The 27,396-nt window shown below is 47.3% G+C and overlaps 1 protein-coding gene across 3 annotated transcripts; it reads right to left on the bottom strand.

The window, feature by feature from the left end:
• Positions 1 to 234: 234 nt before the first annotated feature.
• On the bottom strand, positions 235 to 23,386 carry LOC144949608 (targeting protein for Xklp2-like). 3 transcript variants are annotated; one of them, XM_078879573.1, is made up of 16 exons: positions 23,170 to 23,386; positions 20,877 to 20,963; positions 19,600 to 20,347; positions 18,985 to 19,125; positions 16,467 to 16,520; positions 14,972 to 15,057; positions 13,976 to 14,091; positions 12,865 to 13,084; positions 10,460 to 10,598; positions 9,541 to 9,775; positions 7,657 to 7,749; positions 7,000 to 7,182; positions 5,608 to 5,754; positions 4,521 to 4,632; positions 3,105 to 3,274; positions 235 to 1,753 (listed from the first exon to the last, which is right to left on the bottom strand). In XM_078879573.1, exons 1-16 carry the CDS (start codon positions 23,258 to 23,260, stop codon positions 1,643 to 1,645), a joined length of 2,733 nt encoding a protein of 910 aa, XP_078735699.1. In that variant the 5' UTR covers positions 23,261 to 23,386; the 3' UTR covers positions 235 to 1,642. The 3 variants fall into 3 exon arrangements, with proteins under 3 accessions (XP_078735699.1, XP_078735700.1, XP_078735701.1); XM_078879574.1 differs by having other exon boundaries at positions 3,105 to 3,271; XM_078879575.1 differs by having other exon boundaries at positions 7,000 to 7,179.
• Between the last annotated feature and the right edge of the window lie 4,010 nt (positions 23,387 to 27,396).

The raw sequence follows: 27,396 nt of genomic DNA, 5'->3' as shown, positions 1-27,396 counted from the left end.
TTTTGGTTATGTGAACAAACCTCATTGTCTGTTGGGTGGTGGCGGGTTTAACGACACATTTACACAATCTAACCCCCCAAAAAAATCTCTTATGGATGACAGATCATGCTTATTCCTTCTCCAGTAAAAATCCTGGCTGCCGCAAATTTCATACATTCCAACTTTATCTTTATTATCAGCTCTTTGTTGTACAACACATACACACACAGGTGACAAGTTTGTAATTGGAAAAAGTTTTATTGTACACAAAAGCAGAGTCAGAGGCAACGGGTGATAATTTGAACCAAAGATTATCAAAAGGTGACAAATGTTCAACCTTTCAACGCAACCTTGCAGTGAATTTACAAACATCACGAATACCATTTCCACCCGAAAAATAAAACAATCCCCCACATTGCTGTTAACCGACTGCAAATCAAGTAAAATTCACTCGTTAAACGCTCGTTTTCACCAACACACCTCAATTGTATTCATTTAGAACAAGTGGACTTTACTTCCATAATTCACTGTGTAACAAAAAACATTCTTTGTCCCTGGGTAGTAAGTGTTATTATCTAATTGCTTACGCCTCAAAAGTACAGAAAATAGCTATTATTCCCCACAAACTTTGCTTTTGTGATCAGGACAGTGATATTTAGAAATGTACCTATTTTCAAATGGGAAATCGTGGTGTGCATTTGTGTCATTCCTTCACATTAAGTCCTGGTCACAAAAGCAATGTTTGTGGGGGAATAGTCATTTTCTATACTTTTGAGGAATAAGCAATTAGACAACAACACTTACTACCCAGGAACAAATCGTGTTACATAGCGAATGGCAGCTAAGCAACATCAGGTTCAAGAAGATGATCGCTTTAAAGAAGCCTCAACAGTTCCCATTTGAAAATTTGAGCAACGGCCACATTGTGACGACTACTTCCCAGTACGTTCGACCTTCTGCTTAGACCTACGGAAACAAACACAATAAATTCAAACTCTTTAAAACATGAAATAAGAACCTGACCCACATGGGAAGCCGACCAAAAACAATACTGCCGTTTCCTTATCTCGTTCCACAGAGTATTTCTCTCCCAAGGTTCTTTTACTGCCCCGCACCATCAACTAAAAACTCGTGCAAGTTGGTTTAAAAAGTTGTGTGATATCCAACTGCCAGCATGCTCTTCCTAACCCATGCAGCATCTGGCTGACATCGAGGCATCTATATATATAAACCATAGGTCCTATCGTACAATTTCGGGGAACGTTGCCAAAATGGGTCACAAAATCGGCTATGGTATATGTATGGAGACAGAACTTACGTTGGGGATGGTTAACCCAACTTGTTCTAGCATATCATCTTTACTACTCGACACAAAGTGAGGCATATAACGCGAGAAAAAGTGGGAAGAAACAAGCCTCTTTAAAACGTGTAAAACAATACTTGAACGGCGCTACGCTGCTCTCATTACCAAGTGCACACGGAAGCAAGTGGCACATCATGAAACCCAATGGCTTATGGGAGTTACGATTAGTTTACGCACCATTCGCTAACCAAATTGTTTTTCATGTCGGCGAATTGAACGTTTCCGTCGTTCCGTAAGACTGCGCACGACAGATGGAAGGAGGCTTTTACCATCACGCCACTGGACGTTCGGGGCCAGCCATCACAAGTCAAAGCGATCGGAGAAGCATGGCGAGCGTGGATTGGTGAGAGGACGACTGCTCTGCTGTATCACCACAGCCTTGTAGTGGCGCACTGGGTTGGCTTTGTGCACCTGAGGGAGGAGAGGGGGGGGGCAGATGAAGGCAACGAGTCATTTCTGAAAACGTGCGACTCTCAATTCAGAGAACACGGTACGACACGCGGGTTTGTAGGCAACGCATTCGCCATCTCCGCCCAGTGCTCAAGTACTGTATGTTGAACTTCTTTCGCACGGTAACGTGGCCAACCGTGCTCTTTGGAGGTGTGTTGGGACGGTGGTGCAGCGGTTAGCGTGCCGCGCCACGAACCCGGGGACCCGAGTTCGACTCCCGATAACGGCCAACGCCGGTGACGATTATCTGATCCGGTCATGGGATTCCCCTAGGTCGACTCGGCCTCAAATGAGTACCCAGTGACGATGTGTAAACATCGCCACGCGGGGACCAAGGCGACTGGGCGTGGTGCTGGCCACCCACACCCTCCCCATATGCCGTGCCAGCCTTTCGAAGGTGCGATTCGCTAACAGCACTTGCACCAACAGTCAGTCTAGACAGGGAACTGTCTTTGCGTGTGTGTCGGGGGGGGGGTAGTGTCGTGGTTAGCGCTACGCTGCACTACAAAACAGCGGCCCGAGTTTGATTCCCGCTAACGGCCAAAATCAGTGACGATTATCTCAACTGGTGCTGGGTCTCCCCTAGGTCAACTCAGCCTAAAACGAGTACCAGGTGCGGTGTGTAAACATCGCCACCGGGAAGATAAAGGTGGCGGGGCGTGGTGCTGGCCACCCAACGCCTCGTGCACCTTTCTGACCTTCATAGGTGCTTGGTAACAGCACTTGCCCCAACAGTCTGTTACAGGCTATACAGGGGATTCATATTCTTAGGTTTGTTTCGGTAAAGTCACGTAGGTAAAACATTAAAATTAATAAAAGTAAAATAAAATAAAAATCACGACGTTTCGGAGGCAACACAAGCTTCCGTCTTCAGATGGAATTGATAGACAGCCAGGCTTGTTTTACCATGTTTAGTTTCTTTTTTCACACTATTGTTATGTAGGCCAGGCTTAGTCACAAACCGTACCTCTCCATAACAAAGGCTCAGCCTCTTAAGCCTCACCTTACCATATTAATAAAAAGTGTGCCGTACTTGGCCCTTCCCCCTTTCCAACCATTATATATACGGAGTGGTAGCTCTTGTAATCTCTCATTAACTTGATACAGCTATACCTGAAGACGGAAGCTTGTGTTGCCTCCGAAACGTCGTGATTTTTATTTTATTTTACTTTTATCAATTTTAATGTTTTACCTACGTGACTTACCGAAAAAACCTAAGAATATGAATCCTTGCAGTCACGAAAGCTTCAAATCTAGAATTATACAGGGGATCTTTGGGTGGGGGGTGGTGCGTGGGGGGCAGCAGCCTTACAACTTCTTTGCGCTGCTGGAGGATCATCTGGCGCTCCGCCTCCGCCTGCTCCTGCAGCCGCAGCTCCCACGCGGCCTCGTTCTGCCGCCGCTGCTCTGCGAGCTGGGCATCGTACTCGGCACGCTCGCGCGCACGCCGCACCGTGTTCAGCTCCACGTTCTCCACACCTGCTGCGGCGCACAGGCACGCATTCGGAATGTGTCGATGCGCGCATAGCGGTTGAGTGCGCTGCGCTCCGAACCCGGCGACCAGAGTTCGATTGCCGCTCGCTGGACAACAATAATGGGACTCCCCCTAGGTCGACTCGGCCTCAAATTAGTCCTTCGTGCGGTGTGTAAACATCGCTACTAGGGGGAACAAAGGCGGCCAGGGATGGTGCTGGCCACCCACCTCAGCCTTCATTAGGTGCTCACTAACAACACTTGCTCCAACAGTCTGTTAAGGCTGTACACGGCTGGATCTTTGTCTAGAGATGCGCGATTTAACTTATTTTGCACCGTACAACGACACACCATCACTGGTCGAGAGCTTTGCAATTGGACACTTTGAAAACCCACGAATATGTTCACACTTTAACCCCGAGCAACGCAGCACAGCAATACCCCGGTTCACGTCGGGTGGGGAGGAAATGCATTCCGGAAAGATACGACGACGAATATCGGAGCGACGTTAAATCAAAGCGACGTACAGGGTAGCAGTTGGCTGGTGGCGGTTGAGGCGAACGCTGAGAGGCGACTGATAACAAGAAAGGACGGACTGGTGCCGTATCAGTGACGTGAGTGTGGGGTTGGTGCGACGCTAATCGGGCCGCGGTGTTGATAACAACGCGACAATGGTATTTGTGAAATGACGTATTAATAATAATTTAAATTCACAAAGCGTCCTTAAACAAACCATTCTCAGGGTGCTAACGGGGGAAGACGTAAATCGGGGTATGACTGCAGAGAATCAGAACACATTCCTGCGGAGGGAGCTGGTAGGAACGTTGGGTTGCTCGGTCAATGGCCAGGGACAACGGCGGCGTGGTGTATTCCGCAAATATGCCCGACTGTGAGGGCGGGCACAAGCCGGCGTGAGTAGGTTAAACGTTGAGTTTTATAAGGGCACCACGGGGTGACCAGCCCCTCCCCACCCAGCCCCACCCCTCCCACCCAGCCCTCCCCACCCAGCCCCTCCCCACCCAGCCCCTCCCCACCCAGCCCCACCCAGCCCAACCCTCCCCACCCAGCCCCTCCCTCCCCACCCAGCCCCTCCATGCACGACGGACGGACACAATCCCCTGTGGGCTGGTGTAACCAGGAGGTTCCTACCAGTATTATCACTGATCTGTTGAGTTTGACAGCCAATACACCACGGCAAAGTGACCCTCCCCACCCAGCCCCACCCCACCCTTCCCACCCAGCCCCGTCAACTCACGGGCGAGGATGCGGTTATGGCGTTGCGCCACAAAGGGCGCGGTGGTGGTCACACGGCACGGACGGGCGCGGAACGTGGCGTGCTCCTTCAATTGCTCCTCCTCCTCCTTTAACTGCTCAATTCACACACGGGTAAACACACACACACACACAGGTCCGCCAAATTAGGGCTTGATAATATATACATTATCCTTGAAACCTAATTGGTCCACACCAGAGACTTTCTTTAGAGCCTAGTCTCAAAGCATTAGACCAAGAGAACGCCAGAAAGCGAACAGCACAAGACGATGCATTATCAGAGCACTGAAAGCATGTTTTTTGTTTGCACGTTCACCACAAGCATGTTGGGGGTTAATGCAGACATGACTCCTTGCAAAAGGTGTCCCGTTTGGTGTTGTGACATCTTAACACCCGTTTTATAGCCAGGAAAAAATGGTAAAACATATTCTTATAACGTCCATCATGACCACGCACCAATGGCATGCACTTGAACAATAAACTATACAACTACCAAGATTTTTTATTTTACCAGGCAAGGCCCACTGAGCAATGTAGTAGCTCTTGTTCAGAAGCGACCTGGCCACAAATGACAGCTCAACGAAGTGGCTCATCGTCACGTGGCAAATGTATAGCAGCCAAATACTCTGAACGCACGTCGTTTCTAAAATGTGGAGGGGAAAAACCGGAGGACTCGGAGAAAAAAAAAAATCCATGCGACCACAGGGGGAGAGACAAGCAAACTCCAAATAAACAGCAGGAGTCGGGGTTGGGATCGAACCCACGACCTCCTGCATACCAGGCGAGGTAGTTAACATCTCCTAGCCACCGTGATGATGATGATGATGAGAGAGAGACGCAAACTCCAAATAAACAGGAGTCTGGGTCGGGATCGAACCCTACGACCTCCTGCATACCAGGCGAGGCAGTTAACATCTCGCCACTGTTGCAATGGAAGGGTGACCCCCATGCCATATCTAAGTGCCCGCACCCCCCAGTTATGTAAACGAGGGCTCTGTGCGTGGTGCAACTCAAACGTCCAGCGAGACATTCCCCAGATGCATTCTGGGCGTGCAGCGGCAGCGAGTCACCTTCTTGTTGAACTGCTCGGTCTTGATGGAGCCACGTTCGTCGACGCGCAGGTGGAAAGGCTCTTGCTGGGTGAGCGGTCGCAAGTGCTTTTCTGGCAGGGCCACATGTTCCAGGTCGGGCACGGGCTGCGCCTTGAACTGGGGGACCTGTCGCACAAAGATAAACGTCCCCCGTGTAGCCTTAACAGACCGTTGGGGCTAGTCCCGTTAGCGAGTAGCACCTACGAAGGACGGCACGGCACACGAGGTGGGTGGGAGGCCAACACCACGCTCGGCAGCCTGGCGATGTTTACACACCACACGAGGTATTCATTTGAGGCCAAGTCGACCTAGGGGAGGCCCAGGACCGGTTCGGATAATCGTCACTGGTTTTGACCGTGAGCGGGAATCGAACTCGGGCCGCTGGATTTGTAGTGCAGCGCTAACCGCTCCACTACTACCTCTCCCCCCAACCTGCACCAACGTCACACATGCGCGCACATGTGCGCGCACACACGCACCACATTGCCAAAACGGGTCAGAACAAAATCAGCAACACGAGCTCATTCCAATTCAAGTCATCGTCATCAGCCGTGGTCCATCCACTGCTGGACCAAGTTCTCCCCGATCCGGTCCTGCGATGCAGCAACCGCTGCCAACACAGTTAAGCCGATGTCATAGCTCCCAACAACGCCGTCTCTCTCGACGTTTCCACTCCTTGTCCGCTACTCCCGTCACCATTCCGGACCACCGGCGGGGGCGGTCATCATCTCTTCAAGCGCTGTGCCCAAGCCCATCTACTTTCCTCAACGCTTTACCCAAGCTCTTACAACCTTGCTCAGTTTTAGAAGTGTCGACGCCTTTCTATTAGAACTTAAACGGTGTTGATTTGAAGCTTTCGTGACTGCAGGAATCCATACTCTTTGGTTCTTTCGGTAAAGTCACGGAGATAGAAAATTAATAGATCACGACGTTTCGATCGCAACACAAGCGACCGTCCCACCCGAAGACGGTCGCTTGTGTTGCGATCGAAACGCCGTGATTTATTAATCTTCTATCTCCGTGACTTTACCGAAAGAACCAAAGAGTATTAAAGCATTGTTTGTCTTGTGTCATTGCCAAGCAACCATTTTCAAAATACAAACCCTATTGGTCTTTGAGGCACATTGTACATCTTGTCTGTAACCCAGTCACACTTGTACACACGTGTACCCGAGTTCGACAAGCAGTACACAGTGCCGCAAAACGAGTACACATAAAAACGGGTACCCGTGTCCATGCAATCCCACGGGCAAATCCACAGGCACATCCTCTCACATGACCGCCCACCCACCCTCCCGACCGCCCCCCCACCCACCCAACCCCCCACCCTCCCGACCAACCACCCCCCCACCCTCCCACCAACCACGGCACCTGCTCCTCCAGCTGGCGGATCTCCTGAATGCGACGCTCACGCCGCTCGGCCCGTTCCTGGTCACGAGCGTCGAAGGAGAAGGGCTCCGGCTCCAGCATGCGCATCTCTAGCCGGGGCTGAACGGGCATCCCGAAGTACGGCATCGGGTTGGCTCTGGTCACAGGCCGAGGCGCCTCCAGCTGCTTGAATTGACAACAAAGACAAAGGTCCCCCCCCCCACCGTGTAGCCTTAACAAGACTGTTGGGGCAAGTGCGGTTAGCGGCACGACCTGGAGAAAAACACAGGTCCTTCGGTGTCCAAATGCTGCTTGGATTTCTCTCCGGGTCCTTTGGTTTTTCCCTCCACATTTTAAATCAACATGCGCTTTGAGAGTATTTGGCTGCGAGACATGTCCACGTGATAAGCCACTTTCGTCGAGCAATCATTTGTAGCCAGGTTGCTTCTGAGAAACGAACTGTATAGCTCAGTGGGACCTATCTGCTAAAATACTAAATAGACCCGGAGGAAAATCCACACGACCACAGGGAGAACGTGCAGACTGCAAATTTACAGGCGTCCTCTATACCGGGCGAGGTGGTTAGCATCTCGCCACGGTGGCGACATGCGTTAGTAGCCAAGACAACTCAAAAGCATCGGTCAAAAACAAAGGGAGTACCGATAAGTCCTTGCGGGTGAGCACACGATGCTTGAGAGTAAAAGCCGGGGACTCCGGGATGGTCATGGGTAGGGTCGCCTTCTCTGGCACTCCCTGCACAAGACACGGGGGACGTAACACATCACCCGCCGCAAGGAGCCGAGCGCAAGTTCCAGCAACGGAAGACGACGACCGAGCAATCGTTCCGCAAGGAGATTTTGCGGGTGGTGTCCAGATCACAAGTCGTATCAAACGTCCTCATTTTCAGCAACACACAAGGGAGGTGAATTAACACGGCACACAAGACTACGCTTGCGAAGCTCCCCCACGGGGGATTCTGCAACTCGTGGACTAAAGCGGCTCCCGTGTGGCCCGATGGAGAAAAGTGCACCATTGCGGTACCAAGGAAACCCACAACGCTCCGTTCATAATCCGTAATGTTTAAGATGGGCCAGTGGAATCAATGGACAATCTCAAATATATATTGGCAGATTCAGGCTCCACAGAACCGTTTGATTTTACAGGAGTGATCTGTAGATACGTGTAAAAGTGTGATATGTATTTAAATTGCACAGTCCTTTCAAATTAAATTAGTACATCTGGAATTTGCGCCATTGTTCTAGCAGTTTCACAGTAGGAGGAAAAGTTGCTGTGCGTGTTTACCCAATTAGGTAATGCGAGCGATTTAAAAATTTGGACAGACGCTAGCACACGCAGCTTGCACATTTTAGAAAAATCTCAAGGGAATATTTTTTTACGTCAAACGTGACGACTGCACGCATGCAGAACTTCTTTCGCACCGTACGTAGCTAACCATGCCAAATCGGAGCTGCAGTGTTGAGTTTATGGGCAGTGTTGAGTCTACGAGGAGCACGTATTTCTAGATTTGAAGCTTTCGTGACTGCAAGGATCATACTCTTTGGTTCTTTCGGTAAAGTCACGTAGGTTAAGAAAGAAAACAAATAAATTAAATCACGACGTTTCGGAGGCAACACAAGCTTCCGTCTTCAGGTGAAACCGTCAGCAAATGATTTAATTTATTTGTTTTCTTTTTTAACCTACGTGACTTTACCGAAAAAACCAAAGAGGAGGAGTACGTATGTTTATACTGTATGTTGAACTTCTTTCTCTTAGTCAACCGTACGATAATTGTTTGGTTAATGTACCTGCAGTATAAGTCAAGGTAGCCACTGGGCCCGAACCACGATTGCCAAAAACAAGCAGCAAACACGCTACCGCTCGCCATGTCACTGTCCCACGCGGTCTTACGCCTCTTCTGTGTGGCCTACATTTTTTCTCTCAATTGTGCCTATGGAATAATCTCCGAACATTCAAATTCGTGACACCAAATGCCAAAATGCAGTGTCCTCCTGATCTCTTGAAGAAGAACAAAACACACGAGGCCGCTCCAAAACCGCATGCCGTCCCTGTAAACAAGCAGTTGCGGCGGGGTGGTTAAACATGTCAGAAAAGATTTTGTAATTTGACCGATTATTACTTTGAGCTGTGTGTGTGTGTGGTGGCAAAAATACCAAAGATCCCCCCCCCCTCCCTCTAAAGTATTCCCAGGCTGCCGAGGGGAACGGCAGTATCGTGGGGGTAGTAGCCAGCCCAGCACCATGAACCCAGAATAAATCGAAATCAATTCACCATCACGGCCAATGTCAGCGATTGGCCGTGGCCTGAAATTAAAACCTTGCGCGATGCGCAAACGTTGCAACGATGGAGACGAAGCCGACCGGGTGCGGTGCCAGAAACCCCCCCCCCCCCCCCTTTGCACCAATGCTGGCCTTCATTAGGTGCTCATCGACAGCACTTGCCCCAAACAGGTTGCGTAAAGGCTACACTGGGGGGGGATATGATCTGTCGTCTGTGGTGGCGGCGGTAGAGCGCGTGTTCCCGCACCGATACTTGCTCCAGGATGGCGACGGGCAGTGGGCGAGCGTGGAACTCGTGCATGGCGCGCTCCTTCAGGCGCTCCTCCTCCTCGAGCCGCAGACGCTCCTCCACGCGGTCGCGCACGCGCTTCTCAGTCTCCGCCGCCAGGCGGGCGCCTTCGTGCGAGCGGCAGCGGCGTCCGATGGGCACAGAGCCCGGCTCCAGCAGATGGGGGTCCAACTTATGTGCCTTGAACTGGTGCCTGCGGAGCGCACGCCATTTCCAGTTTGTACGTACGTTGGAACTTATTATTTTCGCGCCGTACGTAGCCGACCGCGCTTATCGGAGTTGAGGGGTGGACAAACACAAGGGATGATTTACAAGTGCATAGCTCAAGTGGCGGCCTAATATCGGAAGGAAGAGCGTTCCAGACGGCCGCAGAAGCGCATCTGAAAGCGCGGCAATGCAGCGACCGTCTTTTTTTGTGCAGCTCTGAACGGACGCGCGCCTCGAGTATTCCACACACACACTAGCGTCTTGCTGCGCTCAGACAAGCCGCGTGGGTGTGCACGTCGATGGTTCTTACACCACCGCGCGGTACGCCGAGGTTTACGTGGAAAGTCTGTGGCGGTGCGACAAAACTTCGCACTGAAGGTAATCAAACGCATCCAACGCAGGGCCAGTTAAACGAGTCGGCGCGCACTGCATTAAGATGCCGAGTCGCAGCGACACACTGCACCAGCAGCGCACAACTTGAAAAGCCCGCGGACACCGGCGATACACTCGGCGAGCCGTTCACCACTCCGTATTCGCAACCGTGACCGTCACGCTGGCAAAGTTTCAGTCACTCTGCCCAATGCGCCCCGCACTCTAGAAAGGTTGCACAGCCCCCTTTCCTGCACTATGTCCAGCGAGAGCCCGTGCGTTGGCTGGCCCCGGCACTCACGCTTGGATGCGCTCCAGCTCCTCCTGTTCCAGCTGCGCGCTGCTCTTGCACGTGGGGGACCGTTGGCGCATGCGCGTCACCAGGTGCGGCGTCATGGGCATCGTGCAGGAGTCTGGCCGGGCTGTTATCGGAGAAGGACCTTGGAGAGGGGGGGGGTGTGGTGGAACGGTGAAGCAACGTCCATGCCAAAGTCACGCCACATTGTACAGCATCCCACAGAATCGGTTTGTACCGTCGGCCTTCAACTGGCCCCCTTTTACTCACCGCTTTGTTATCACAGGGCTGCAATTACCACTATCGGGATGGGTAATGTTGAAGCCAACCAACTGGAGTAAAAATTAACCCGTAAAAACAAAGTTTTTCACTCTAAATCCTTTATATGCGTGGCGGCTAGAGTCCTCTCGTCCTCTGGCTTGAGATGGCTGCCACCTATGGGTCAGATGATTGCGTGCCCCCATTAAGCAATTGGTAATTAAATATAATTTATTTTTTCCTAAAAAGTGTAACATTTTGGAAAAAAAATTTCACGAAAATAAATTGTCACGCACAACGAGTCTGTGTGCAAAATGTCAGCTCGATTGGATCACGGGAAGTGGGTTAAAAACGACCAAAAGATTTGCACGGTCCTAAGCAAGCAAGTGAACTTAATATAAAGGATTTAATAAGTATAATCCGTAAAAACAAAGTTTTTCACTATAAATCCTTTATATGCGTGGCAGCGAACTTAATATAAAGGATTTAAAAATATATTCGCCTGTGGAGGACGCGGGGATCGATCCCGCGACCTTTGGCATGGGAAGCGAGGGCGCTACCAACTGCGCTACTCCGCCACGGCCTGTGGAGGGGTTACGCTCTGGGCTCTTATACTGTGACGTTCAGCCAAAGCCATGAATGCGTTCTATTTGAATATATGTAAAATAAAAAAAATTTTGCCTAAAAAGTGTACAATTTTGGGAATTTTTTTTCACGAACATTAATTGTCTGTCACAACGAGTCTGTGTGGAAAATGTCAGCTCGATTGGATCATGGGAAGTGGGTTAAAAAACGACCGAAAGATTTGCACGGTCGTAAGCAAGCAAGCACGCAAGCAAGCACGCGAACTTAATATAAAGGATTTAAAAATAAGTGTCACATAGATTTATGATCTGCACAATGCTACAATATACAACAGAACATAGATTTACTCAATAACTTCCCAACTTCATGGTGGAGATTCTGGGATACAGAGACATATTTCGCATTTCCACAAGGGGAGGGGGAAGTTGGCAGCGATGGATCTTCATCAGTGTGGTAGGACTGCACTGCTCCAGATGCCAAGACACTTCCAAATCCTCACGTTGACAAAAAGGACACGCATTGCGAGTGGATAGTCCATAGGCCCGAGCAAAAATTGGTACCACCGCAGGAAGCAAAAGTATTTCGGCATATCCATTTAGTTACACAGCTAAGAAGAGAGAATTACTTGACCACCCGCTAATTTCAAATGGTTAGCACGAAAAAATTTGAACCGCTAAATGTATGCCACCCTGGGGAGATACCGAAAAGGTGGAACATCTGGTCTGTGTTAATGGTCCATGGTGTGGGCCCCACGTTGGTGAGATGTTAGCTACCTCCCTTGGTATACAGGAGGTCGTGGGGGTTCGATATCGACCCCGACACCCGCTGTATATTTGAGAGTTTGTGTGTTATCCCTGTGGTCGTGTGGATTTTTTCTCTCTGGGTCCTCTAGTTTTTTTCCCTCCATATTAATCAACACGCGTCAAGGCATGCATTTCCACACGATAAGCCACGTCGGTTGAGCTATCATTTGGGGCCAGGTCGCTTCTTAACAAGAGCTATAATATATATCACAGCTCAGTGGTCTTTACATGGTAAAAACACGTTCCTCCGGAGTGGGCAGGTAGGAACTTGGTTGGACAGCGCATTCGTGCACGACAGACAGACAAATATTCCCTGGTGGGCAGTGTGGAACCTGCCGTTCCTACTTGTAGTGGAGAGCACAAGGGTCCCTCAGGGCAGCAGTGGACGGAGCACGACTCTGCCTCACTAACTCACCCGTCTCCTCTGAGCTGCATGCGATTGTGTGTGTGCGCGAGTGTGAGTGAGCTGTGTGTACGAGTGAGCCGTGTGCAAGTGGATCGACCGTCGCTTTCCGTGGCTGCGTCTCCGGCGCTGTGGCCGTCATGTTGCGGGCTTCTCGGGCCTCCGAGGTGCGGGGCGCACCACAACAGGAAGTGGCCAGCTCGCGGTCACATGACACACTTTAACCAATCCAGGAGTGTACATGTTTGGGAGGGGCTATGCACGACAGACAAATAATCCCTGGTGGGCAGTGTGGAACTGTTGTTCATACCAGTATAAAATTTTTTAAAAAATTGGTTGCCGGGTATACATCGCAGACGTACCTTTCTCCAAATCCTTGCGGCTACGCAGGTGGAACCTCTGCGGCGTGCGCCGCTCAAACTCCAGCAGCTGCTCCGCCATGCTCTTGAATGCTGCAGTGCCCTTCGTGGGATGGCTGATCAACCTGCCACTCTGCAGCGCCTCTTCAAACTTGCGCTTGCTCCCACGAGTCATCAATTTGAACGGCTGGATCACTGTTCTGCTGGGCTGAGCCTTCTTCGTCTGTTGGAAGCCGGATAAATCGCACACCGGATAATTTGATGATCAACTGTATTTCATACGGCACACAGCCACATTGGTTTCACCACTTCTTAGAAACGACCCACGAGTGACAATTATCCGTCAACACTGCAAGCATCAAAACACCCACGCTAATAAAGCGGTACGGGAGGAGGGGAATCTTGTAGAACTGGCGACAGCCGTGTTCATCAAGTTCAGTCACTCCCGTCACTGTCAGGACCTCTTATCGTGGCAGAAGGCACTGCGCGTTGTGTGTCAATGTTGTTGCTGCCAAACAACATGTGCAAGTCATGTTTAACCCACAAAAAAGGTCCCCCCATTCTCTTGTCACTTTTGTACAGCTTCGAGAGGTTTTACCGTACGCTTGTGACAGGGCATGCTTTGCTCATCTGGCGCGATTCGATCGTCACAAACCGACTTTCTCACCTGTACCCAAGTCTCACTCGCCACTTCACCTTATTATGCGAGATTCAACGCGTTTATGTAACGTTACAATAAGAATAAGATTTTCATCAATTGTTACATGCCAAGTGATGACCCATCGACAGACCACGTAAATCATTTAAATGTATAAAGCATCCTTAAACAATTGTTCTCAGCTATGAATTAAAAGGTAGAAATAGTTTAACATCAACCAAAGAAAGAAGTAGTGAGAAAGACGTTTGAAAAGAACAAGAGAGGATGCCATTGTAAACGGATGCGTTTTTAGTTGAGATTTAAAGATTTGTCACGCCTCAGAAGTCCTGACCTCGAAGGGGCAAGGAGTTGTAGGGACAGAATTTGGTTGTCACTATGCAGACACAAGGAGGGGGGGGGGGGGGGGAGGCTCTCAGGGCCGTATTGCTCGACGGTCGTAACCTCATGGTGACGTACCGGGGAAGCGGCCGATGATTTGCGAAGGTTGGCAACGAAGTCAACGTGGTGATACGGCTCGCCAACTTGATCGCTCGCCTTTGCCCGTTTATCCGTGTGGAAGGTGAACGTAGAAACTGTGGACGTCACCGAAAGACACAGGGTGAGGTCATTTTAATTCCCCCCCTATGCCCCGCGTTAACACCTCCTCTCATTTTCCGAACTATACCCTTGTACTGGTAGGAACCTCCTGGTTACACCAGCCCACAGGGGATTATTGTGTCCGTCCGTCGTGCAGGGAGGGGCTAGGTGGGGAGGGGCTGGTCACCCGGTGGTGCCCTTATAAAACTCAACTTTTAACCTATTCACGCCGGCTTGTGCCCGCCCTCAGGTCGGGCATATTTGTGGAATACAACACGCCGCCGTTGACCCTAGCCATTGACCAAGCAACCCAACGTTCCTACCAACTCGCTCCGCAAGAATGTGTTAAATGTTGCCATTTCGATACGACGGAAGATGTTCCTTCCAGCTCAAATCCTGATCGTCTTCTTGAGAGACGTTCAAGAACAAGGCGCGTTAATGCCGAGAGCCCGCAAACATTCCTGCAATATCACTTTAAACTTATTGAAACCATCATCATCATTCGATTATGGATTTGCATAAACTGCAAAGACTCGCACACACTAACGTTTTTATCTTAGTGCAATTCTAGTAATTATTCACAGGTACAAACACAAATGGCCACTGACTTTTAAAAACTACGGATTGTATAGGTCATATATGTTGTCACTTGTAGCAGAAGCAATTGATAACCCCACGTCCGAGGGAGCCATCCCAGCTGTGCTTACATCCAAAGTGCCCCCTCGCCCCACCCCCCCCGCCCCATTTGTGTGTTGTACGTATGTAGAACTTCTTTCGCGCGGTACGTAGCCAGCCGTACTAAAATCGGAGGTGTAGGGGAAGGGCAAGAGAGCGATGATTATATCAAGGTCTGCTAATATCCATTTTATATTCTACCAGCTGAACTTCTCTTCAGTCTCTGGGGCGCCTGCTGCTTGGCTTCCACTTTCTCAGGCTCCGGGTCCTCCGCCGACTTGGTCGACCTACAGCAGCAGCACCACACGCAAACCTTGTTCACACTCAAGTAGACGCAAGTTTTCTATAGTGTACTGAACTGTTATTATTTTTATTCTTAGGTTTTTTTTCGGTAAAGTCACGTAGGTAAAAAATAAAATTACTAAAATAATAGAAATAAAAAAAATATAAAAAAAATCACGACGTTTCGGAGGCAACACAAGTCTCTGTCATCAGGTGGGACCGTCACAGCTAAAATTACTGCATCAAGTGAGGCAAAATTCCAAGAGACCAGCCCTTAAATACAAGTTAAGGGGGGAGGGGCTTATCTGAATGTGGTAGCCAGTGAATGGAGCGTGGGGGTGGTGGGCGGGGCTACAAGAGAAATTGGCGAACGTCGTCAATGTGTGCAAGAGAACAATCAGTGTACCTCGACCTAAACCGGTGTTGATTTGAGAATCCAAATACAAAAAAGCAGTACTGTTATTATTTATTTTACCAGGTAAGGCCCACCAAGCTATGCAACTCTTTTTCTCAAGTCACCTGGCTATCTCAAATGATGGCTCAACAAAGTGGCTTATCGTGTGGACATTCATAGCAGCCAAATACTCGGAAACGCAGGTCGATTCTAAATGGAGGGTAAAAAACGGGAGAACCCGGAGAAAAACCACTCGACCACCAGGGAGAAAACGCGAACTCCAAATACACAGGCGTCAGGGTCGAGATCGAACCCACGATCTTCTACCAGGCGAGGTAGTTAACATCCATTAGCAATTACAGTAGAATTGTAATTTTGTTCAACCTGTACATGTAACATTGCAAGGCTAACCTTAATTGTAAAAATCAATAAAGGTACAAGATAAGAATTGGATGAATTTTTTTACGCCCGAGGACGACCGCTTGTGTTGCGATCGAAACGCCGCGATTTATTTTATTTTATACCTACGTGACTTTACCGAAAGAACCAAAGAATATAGATAATACAGACAGTCCCCGAGTTACGATATTTCGATCTTACGATCGCGATACGATACTTTCAATGCACGTTAAAAGTTTTTATAGCAGATAGGATTGGTTCCTGAAAAAACTTTCTATTAAATATAGGTAGGCTAAGAATTTACCTTGTTTTATTTAGTTTACATTTTACTGTGCAATACAGTATTGTAATTAATAAATACATACAGTATATAGTTTATACAGTACGGTACTGTAAATTGTTCTGTTTTGCAAAATTATCACCATTCTTTAAGACTCCTGGGTAGTCAATGCCATCTTCGACTTACGATATTTTTGACTTACGATGGGGTCGTCGTAACGCATCTCCATCGCAAGTAGAGGACTACCTGTTTATATACACACGACTCTGGTAGTTGATCCTTACAAGACACTAAAATGTGTTGTGTATGCTGCGGGCTGGGTTTTTATGCACACCAAGTACCTCAATTTCGGCTGGGCAACTTCAGCTGCAGAGCTTTTAGACAAAGATCCCGATCTAAACAACAACAAAAATATTCAATATGATCATAGGTTTGATCAGAACAACAATTTCTTCCAAATATACTATGCACAGAAAATAAATAAAAACCCCGATTTTGTCAGCAAATTTCAAACTAAACTTTTGCTTCTTTCACCGCCCAAAAAAAAATGTTGTGGCTAGGATATCAAGCCTCCAAAACGTGTGCTAGGGCACTGTTAATCCCTTCAAGCAGGCTGTAATCACCAGCGAGACGTTGTACTCAAATTGTAAATGTTCGCCTTTTGGCGTTCTGACATTGGTGAGACTTGGCCCTAAAGGCCGTCTCTGTTGTAGGCAAATCAGTTTCAAGGACAATGCTGATATCATACTCTTAGCTTTTTTGGTAAAGTCACGTAGGTAAAAAAATTGAAATTAAAATTTATAAAAAATTAAATAATAAAAAATCACGACGTTTCGGAGGCAACACAAGTCTCCGTCATCAGGTGGGACCGTCACAGCCAGATTTACTGTTTTACTGTATCAGCAAATCTGGCTGATGACGGAGACTTGTGTTGCCTCCGAAACGTCGTGATTTTTATTATTTTATTTTTATTAATTTTATTTTTTACCTACGTGACTTTACCGAAAAAACTAAGAGTATGAATCCTTGCAGTCACGAAAGCTTCAAATCTAGAATTAATGCAGATATTGTCAGACCATGTTTGTTTGCATGCTCACCACAGGTACGTTTGATTATCGCAGACGTGATTCCTTGCAAAAGGTTTCTATTTGGTATTTTGACATTTTGGCACCTCTTTTGTTGCCAGAAAGGGTAAAACCTATACCTAGTTTTTTCATACCTCGAATTGTAAATGTCGTGGGTTTTGCAATCCAACACACCGGTGTGCTGAACTAGTTAACCAATTGGCACGTTTTTCTTATGCGACAAACCTTCCTAATTAATTGGCTGTCGGCGGCTTTAATGACATTCATATTTACGCGATCTAACCCAAAACTACTTTATTATGGATTAAGAAACCTTTTTACAATGGAGGGACAATAACAGCCACCATCAAAACCCTGTGGAAAAAATCAGTTGTGATGCAAGTTTGCAGATTTGTAAGTCATATTTAGGATACCACTCATTGATGGTTCAGGGTTTGAGGGGACTGCAGACCATATATATGGTCATGGTCTCCCACAGGGTTACACGCTGAAGATTTGTGTTTAACATTTACGTTCCAATTCCAATTGGCAGATGCATTTTGCGCCACTTATTTGCACATTCTAAGACGCACCACTACCATCCTTACTTTGGCTCCTGTAGCTTGTTAAAACAAAATTAATGCATTAATATGGCCCTACTGTGCACAAGTCCCTTGTAGCAGTACTATTGATTATACCATTGTTGATATTTGAAATGCTCGCACCGTGTGCAATAATTTAGATGTGCGAGTATGTGCACTTTGGCCAATTGCCATAAGATTGTTAAATGAAGAACCTTCTCACGTCATTGCCATCCTTCCACAATCTATCTCACTCCTGCACGTGAACTGCTGAGATGGTCATACTCGCCGACAGCGAAATCGCTCCTTGGCTGCCATTTTGTGACCACCAGAGTTACCCAGACCCTTTTATTCAAAAATGTAATGTCTCCGATTAGCATGTTTCCCGATCCATGCGCTCATCTTACTCTCGTCATTCACGGCACATCTCTCCCACGCTCCTTGGTATACACTGGTTCTTGTCAGTGCCCAGAATTTGTACTCGATGTCATCATTGTTGGCAATATGCACGGAGCAAAAAGGTTGGTCTACTTCGGGAACATTGGTGCATTGCTATTAGGTCTTGCACAACCTAATTTCTAGACATTCTTTTTACAGTATTCCTATCAGCTACCCCTAACCATTAAATATGATGTCACATTAAAAAGCACACGAACTGACCACAATTATAGTACTAAATTATATCTTTTTATAGGGCATACACACCACCTGTTAGGACATAAGGTTGAGAAACATGGCAATTTTAACATGGAACAAACAACTGAATCGTGTAGAAAGAGTAATGCATGCTTGGAATTATATTGAGACACAGAAAGAGAAAACGCGGATTAAAAGGTCCATCAGCAGGTTAAGGACGTTATTAAAACGTATGAAAAGTGGGCTGGGGTAGGAAACGTTGCAAGGAGAGTTGGCCGATAGTCAATGAACACAACGCAACTGAGAGTACATGTCCTCCGCAAAGATGAGGAAGCCTTCATCTAGCAGCGGTGCGATCATGACCGACGATGACGATGATCAGGGGTCGGCAACCAATATAAGGAGAGCTAATTTTTTTTTAGAATTCAGTAAATACAAAAAAACCTCCATATTTCAACAGCCACAACACGCGCATGTGCATAACGTCACGAAGCGGTCCTTAAAGACTCCGGAGCCGCAGGTTGGCGATGCCCCCGAGGATGACCATTATGAAGGCACAAGGGCATCAGGATCCGCACCTTTTGCTTCTCTTGACGGCCGGAGAAGAGACTCTGCTGCTGGCAGTGGACGCGACACTAATCGTGCGTCTCCCTGCACGGATGTTGGTCAACTGCTTTCGCACTGAGGCACGATTCTTCTGGCCAGCCAACGGATCCAATCTGCGCACGAGGGACGATACACACACGCTGCAATGCATAGACCCTCAAATGAATAATCATCATGAATAAAAACAAATAAAAGGGAAGAACATACGTAGGATGTTGCCTTAGAGAAACATTAATTTGTATATTATGTCCCAAGAGCTAATTTACAAATACACTTTGCTTCCCACCCACCCACCTAACCAGGGTGAGGAAAAAAATATTAGGAACGAAATACCCTCACAGAAACAAACTTTATATCCCCCCTTGACTGTTGTGATTAATCGGAAACCTCCAGTCACATTATCAAACAATTCTCCCCTTCATCTCAAAACCAGGTTATAAGATACATTTTCCCGTTCCTGTATTTTATACCAAAAATTGCTGGTACATCTTATGCACCTGCTTTGCAACACCTCCGATTAGCACGTTTGGCTATAAATGGTGCACGCGAAGTTCAACGTACGTACACACACACACACACACGCGTACCTTGTCACAATAGCACTCCGGCGGGTGGCGGGCGGAACGACAGAAGCCACCCGAGCGCCTGCGCTAACGCCAGTGCGCCACTTCGTCACAGACCTACACAGGTTGAAGAGGTCTGTGCCTGGCTCACGAGTTTCTTCCGGATCGTTTTCTGCTTCAGACCGAGCCGCCACCACACTCTTCTCTTCCGACGACTCATCGTCGTCATCACCACGGAGGTCTTCCTTGGCGGAGCCGTTGCCTTCAGAAGGTTGTTGGTTCAAATGAATGCCGCCGTCTTCCTCTGCGGCCTCACACTGGTTTACTTTCGCTTCTTCCTCGCGCGTTTCTTCAGCAGGACAAGCAACGTCATATTGTGAATTTCCCACACGCATGGGGATGATGTCCGCTCCCTCCTCCACGGTATTATCTGCCGCGCACTCAACATCCATGCTGCTTACTGATGCACGATCACCGTCACTCTTTTCAACTCGGTTAGGGGCATCGAGCGTGTCACCTCCCTGGTCCGAGAGTTCATCTTTAGCAGGGATCATCGCTTCCATCGCCAACTGTGCAGCAACACGACTATACCCTTCTGCAGGCTCATAGGTGCCCGGAAGCTTCTCAATACTTATCTGTGGAATGTCAGCACGGGTTTCCTTCGCGGCTACGTTGTCCGCAGACTTGGCATTCGACGCCGTTCCCTCGCCTGCCTCAGTCTCGACCTCCTCCTCATCAAGCATCTCTTCATCCGGCAGTTCTGCCCCCTTGTCTAGTGATAACAAGACACCGCACCTCCGATTAGCGCGGTTGGCTACGTACGGTGCCGAAGAAGTTCAACATACGTTCAGAAACTCAAAATTAAAACGTGCGTTTCGTCAAGCAACACATTCTTTCGTGATGCATGCCCGTTTTCTAGAAAATATGCATCTTTAGGACGACGTATTGTGATATTCGATTGAACACTTTTTTATATACAATATAATGGAATCACTCCATAAAATAATGTTCATTCATCTATGTTCATCGATATCTGTGATATTCTTGATTTGAAGCTTTCGGTAAAGTCACGTAGATAGATACGTGACTTTACCGAAAGAACCAGAGTGTATCTGTGATATTAATAATCAGTGCTGTACTAAACATCAATGACATTCAGGCAAGCGGCACAGACAATGACCGATTTATATTGAAACATTTAAATTAACCCCCCCCCCCCAAAAACCACAATGCTAATGCTTGCACAGGAGTTGTGAAAACGTACGTTTCATGGCCAAACCAGGCAATATTTTATGTTGTACCTGAGTCCACGTTGCTCATCACCGGCAGGTCCTCCACAAGCAATTCAGCCCCTTCGTGGAAAACCTGGTGTTCCTCTTGTCTGTTATCTATCCCCACGGAGAGAGAAGCATGTGCAGCATTAAATGGGTGTTACCTCGGCTACTGTCCACGCTCTACGTTGCGGGCACAAGGCCGCGATGAAAAACCCGGTGTTGTACTGTACATTATAAGGGTCGCACACTCATCACGCACAAAGTGCTTGCCACAAATGAACCACGATTTAATGCCCATCTCGTCAGCAAGCAATAACCATGCCACGAACTTCAGCTAACCTCGCAGCAGCGGCTTTTGGTTAGCCATCAGACAGAGATGGCACGCTTTCAGATGGGATTCTGCGTCCGTCTGGAATGCTCTTGCGTCCGATATTAGGAAGCCGCTGGAGCTACGTACTTTCAAATCCAGATTGGAAAATAATTTCCTTAGAATGGATTGCGTTTAGTTTATTGTCCTTACCCCTGCACATCACCAACCTGTACCAGACCAGTGTGAAGTATGGTCAGATCCAGAGGTTGACAAAAGGGCTGCATATGGAGCAAGGATTTTAACTTCCCTCTGCATTCCCCTCATGTGATAGAGAACGTGTGCAGCACCCGCACAATACCCAGGTCAAATGCAACATTTAATCAAATGTACTACAATGGCCTTTGCAGATGATAGCCTAATCGAGTCTCATGACTAGATCTGTATATTCATGCATTGGCATGTGTGGCCTAAACCTCCGAAGTGTTTTTGCATGTGGTAGTAAACTGGCGATCCTGGAGAAACGCCACTCAAAGCTCCGCACTGATTTATTGAGTCAATAATTAATATCTTCACTGGCATCTCTCCCTAGCCATATATAGCAACGCAAGCCCATGCATATGGTGGCTTTAAGTAGTCTCCCACGGCACGCACACGTTGTACAGTAAAACACAATTGCACGGAAGGGTTAAAGATGATTTATGGGCAAGTTTAAATTATTGTGGCCTTGTTTTGCTTGGAATGTCAGCTTAGAGTAAGGCTCCACGTTGCAAAACTCAGTTCAAATCTTTGCCAGGGTCAAATGTGCCCACGCATATACTGGAACAGCTCCATAAATACCAAAGGTTTTTTGGGGGTGAGATCACGTAAATAAAGTGCCGTTAACCCGCCACCAGAGCCAATTAGTAAGGTCCGTCACGTAAACAAAACGTGGACACAATTAGTTGCTAGCACAGCACACCGGTGTGTTGGGGAGTAAAAACCCACTACAACATTCACAATTTGGGAACGACGTTTCGCTGGCTATTTCAGTAAAATCAAACCGACTGCAACAGCTGACAATGGGCCATGCAGAGGGACGCGCTGTGTTTGGGAGGGAGCATTGCAAACTATGAACACGGCAATCGGTTTGTTCGTTTTATACTACAACGGGTAACGTCTGCGGCGAGTGAAATCCAACAAAGCCCCTATGTCACACTTCTTCACCAACTCGCATTGACCGGCGTGGCCCACGTATGGCCAAATCCGCGTCTGTATGTTGCAACTTCTTTCGCGCCGTACGTAGCCAACCGCGCTCATCGGAGGTGCGAGAGGAGAGGGGGGGGGGCGAAGGACAACAACCTAAACACATGAATCAGTTGTAAAGGAATGAGATTTCTTCAATGTAGATGCGAGTGCATTAATATCGGAAAGAAGTTCCATGCGCGCCCTTCACCCAGCAACAAGGCGCTGCGGAGAGGCCTTCATCCAGCAGTGGATTGACGCAAAGGGGCTGACATTGTATTATTACACACAAACTGATGCATTTGCTATGGTCCCCGGGTATAATGGTGGGGGGATTATCCACCACCACCACCAACCCACAATGCGATGTCAACTTCGCGGGTGCCAGAGGACCGTTGTTGCGCACTTTCAAAAACATGGCGGGAGTTATTGGGCGCGTATATTTATTTAAAAACAAACACTACCCCATTGCGTATTAACAATTAAGACAGAAAAGCAGGGAGACACGAGGGCGAATGCACAAGGCGTACGTTCGACTGTAAGAAGAAAGGGTTCGTGACGAGCGGCGAAGATGGCCGATCGTCAAGACGATTAGCACCAGAATCAGCACAACGCATTAGCAATATTATCGCGTCTTAAACCTTTTACAACACCGCATATACATTGTGACCATCTCAAGGATCGGCGAGGGTTACGTTAACGGCGGACCACCCTCCCCCCCCGGTGGGAAGAGGAGATATCAAACGTAGCAGTGGACCGACATTTGAAACATCCTCACACGAAACTCACCAAACCACGCGTCCGCGTTGTCGTTGTCCACCACGCTGCCAAAGTCCCCGCAGGTCGGCGCGTCGAAATCGTACACGTATTGGTTGCTCATTGTCGCGAGAGAGAGTGAGCGAGATGTTATATTATATGCGGCGTAAAATCCGCTACGAAAACAATAAGAATTTGAAAAAAGTGGTTCCACCAAAGGCCACCGACCACCGCCCTCCAAACCAGGGCCCTCTCACTGGAAGTTAAAAAATTTAAACGGTAACGGCCGCGCGATTGGACCAATCAGGACGCGGCAGCGGCCAAACGGAGCACGCTGATTGGACGGACCCCAAACGGAGCCCGCCGATTGGACGAAGCCTCCGGCCCCCCCACCCCGCCGCGGACGAAACCAACAGCGCTCTCCGTTCAAAAATACGAACGTCGGATACTTTTTAATTTTATTAATTGTATTACTTGTATTCTTTTATTATGTTTTATTCTTATTCTTTTATTATTTCCCTTCTACGTGACTTTACCGGAAGAACCAAGAAGATGAATGCCTGCAGTCACAAAAGCTTTAAATCGAAATTTTAGTCGGATACGTACTGGCATTATATACCGTTTTGTACTCGTTTTTTTTGCGACACGTTTCGTTTACAATTTAATCAAAGGCGCAACAGTGTGCGCTTATAAGTTTACGTAAAAGTGAGAATGTTTTATATTAGATGCGGGCAGTGAAAAAACTGCGAGGTTTGTGTAAAGTGTGACCCCCCCCCCCCCATGTTAATGTGGGGGGGGGGAGTGGGGGACTTGGTTTCGTCCACATTCGTTAACAACGTTGCCTGAAACATCCTGTACACAATAAACACACAATGGGCGCAGAGGTGGAAGCCTTAAGCGACGTTTCGGGCGATGACCCTCAAGAAGGATCATTACTCGACACGTTACACACATATATAAACGTCCTTATAAGGCCACGGTGCTATTAAGGCTTTTGTTTTCTTAATTATATTTGTATGGCAATGCAGCATTACCTAAACAATCTTTACTGCTGGAGTGCGATTATAATTCTGTAATATAAACTAATACAGTATGTGCAATGCGTTATTTATGCTCACGGTACCTGAGTTGTGAAGTAAGAATAAATTATTAAAATATAGGAATAACGATATTTTGTTATACTGTAGGAATCCGATGAGCAATAAAGCTCTTTCACAGACGCTCAGTAGATATAAGCAGACTTGTACTGGTAGGAACCTCCTGGTTCCACCAGCCCACAGGGGATTATTGTGTCCGTCCGTCGTGCAGGGAGGGGCTGGGGAGGGAGGGGCTGGGTGGGGAGGGAGGGGCTGGGTGGGGCTCGGTGGGGAGGGGAGGTTGGGGAAGGGCTGGGTGGGGAGGGGCTGGGTGGGGAGGGTGGGGCTGGGTGGGGGGTGGGATGGGTGAGGAGGGGCTGGTCACCCCGTGGTGCCCTTATAAAACTCAACGTTTAACCTACTCACGCCAGCTTGTGCCCGCCCTCACAGCCGCCGTTGACCCTGGCCATTGACCGAGCAACCCAACGTTCCTACCAGCTCCCTCCGCAGGAATGTGTTTATTTTTTTTTTATATCTACGTGACTTTACCGAAAGAACCAGAGAGTATGGTTTCCTGCGGTCATGATAGCTTCAAATCAAGAATGCTCTGGTAATATATGATGAATTGTCTTTGAAACTGATTGGTCCATTCCAGAGACAGCTTTCTTTATAGCCTCGTCTCAGTGTCAGACCAGAGGACGCCAAAAGGCGAACAGCACAAAGACAATGCATCATGTATTACCAGAGCATGTTTTTTTATGCATGTTCACCACAAAGTATGTGTGGTTAATTCAGACATGATTCCTTGCAAAGCGTTTCTGTTTGGTGTTTTAACATCTTAACATCTATATTTTGATTTCAAGCTTTCGTGACTGCAGGGATTCATATTCTTGGTTCTTTCGGTAAAGTCACGTAGAAGGGAAATAATAAAATAAAATAAAGATATGTTTCCTTTCTACGTGACTTTACCGAAAGAACCAAGAATATCTTAACACCTAAATTTCGATTTAAAGCTTTCGTGACTGCAGGGATTCATCTTCTTGGTTCTTTCGGTAAAGTCACGTAGAAGGGAGATAATAAAATAATAAAAATAAAACATAATAAAATAATACAATTCTCCTTGTAAAAAAGGTGTCAGTTTTGTTGCCAGATAAAAGGGTAAAAAAACAATTATCATATGATTAACATAGTTTGCCCGATGTCACCTTATCTCTCACCCATATGGGAAGCCCATGGCAAAGTCACCCTCTCGGTGTCACCAGGATATAAACTCGTGTGTGGAAGATCAGGGACTAGAGTCAATGGTGTCTGTGATAGAAGCACAGGTGGTGCATCTGTCAGTCAACCCATGGCACCTGGGTCTGTCCCGTGACCTGCCAACAGCGAGCCTTCCCCCACTTCACGTGGCCTCAACGTGCACCTAGCCTGGCACAATCGCAGTGGGGACGTCACCTCCACCATTGTGGCGAACGGCGGTTATTATTTGTTGATGATGATGATCGGATCCCCCCAGGTAAGGCCACAGGTTCACCGCAGCCGCAGGTGCTGCGGCCATACAGATCAGCCGTCATGGCATTACACATCAGCTGTGCATGTGGCATTCCCTGTACAATCTAATGGCTACATGACTGTCAACCCATACGGTTTTCCCGTATTCTTGTCCAGAGAAATTGAGTTTTTAGGTCCATACGGCGTATGGCCGTTTCAATGCGGGCACATTTTTTTTGTCTATTTCTGTTTCTCCCTTGTGATGGGACTTTGTAGGATGAACGTTGAGATTGATAAGGACACGGGGTGACCAATAAGGTCTGAATTGGTCTGTAATAAGGTAGGCATTGATAAGGGGTTGACAGGTATATGGCTATTTGCATCATATTTAGCATTTGCCATTTTGGTTATCCAGCTCCCTACTTGGTTAAAACAAATGCAACTTGAACGTGTACGTTTCATCGACTCAAATGCATTTTCAGTCTACAAAATTAATCCACAATGGAATTAGATAAGGGATGTGGGTGTTTTGTTATGACGTAGTATGTGGTCAATGGTCTCGTTGGTTGACCTCCAATTCGACTATCATTTGATTCTCTATGATCGTCAACAACGGTTTATATGCATGTGGCAAAATACTAATGGGCCCGTGATTCTTTCAAATCAATGTTCTTTTATAAATAGCAAACTATTCTTAACGATGAATTTTGGTTTATTTTTAACGGCTTGAATGAAGTGCGGGTTTGAGCGCCTCCTTGCAGAGTTTTTCAGCCATGTCACGGCGGACTGAATGGATATACAATGATGTATACACCATGAGTAAAGTACTATATTCTCCAGAATGTGATGAACATTTTCTACATTTAAAAATGTTTTTGGCGATGCGTCTTATAATCAGAATGTTGTCTTCTTGAAGACATGTTTTAATCTAGTTGTTCAGAATCATCTTCCAGAAGACGACGCTCCATAGCAAAACGTCATGAGTCTCATGCTTTCATGGTTAAGCAAGTGTAATCATACTACATCATCACCCATAGTATAGGATACCACCAACAAATGTTCAGAATCTTCCAGAAAAGCTCTCCCCATTTTAAAGTATCATGTTTATTTTCACCTTCTAGAAAATGGCTCCCCATGGTACCATATTCTGTAGATTATAAAACCCAGTTTTTTTCAATAAGACCCCAACATTTGGGGTGGGTCTTACTTTGCGGACCATCCTTTAATCTTGAATATACGGTATATGAAACATCTTTAATTTTTTTTTAATTCCTAACACCGTACAGCCACTAAACTTCACTGTAGACTTGGGTCAATAGTGACCCCCAAAAAGGCTGTTTATTGTATTAATTCGCGCTTTTTTTCGATATATGAGACCTCACACCCTCGTGAACTGGAAACAACCTCTTGAGATTAGAGGCCATGTATTTATTTAAACATTCACCTACCGTATAAAGACTAACGTTACACAAGTTTAAACTATGTCAGATAAAGAAATAATTACACTGCTTAAAATTGTCTATGCATAACACATCACAATATATGCAAAGTGGAGTCCAGCACAGTCATTGCAATGTACGTGTTATTATGCAGAAAATACAATTTCATACACTTAAAAATCAGTAACGTTGCTATGATTATACATTATTTAAATCTAAAGTAATTTTTGTTCTTGGGCTATTTGAGTATTTCCTGT

This window comes from Lampetra fluviatilis, chromosome 54 (genome assembly GCF_964198595.1).
Source record: "Lampetra fluviatilis chromosome 54, kcLamFluv1.1, whole genome shotgun sequence".
Lineage (NCBI taxonomy): Eukaryota > Metazoa > Chordata > Hyperoartia > Petromyzontiformes > Petromyzontidae > Lampetra > Lampetra fluviatilis.
Note: the sequence above shows the minus strand (reverse complement) of the source record. Positions and strands in the feature narration are given on the sequence as shown.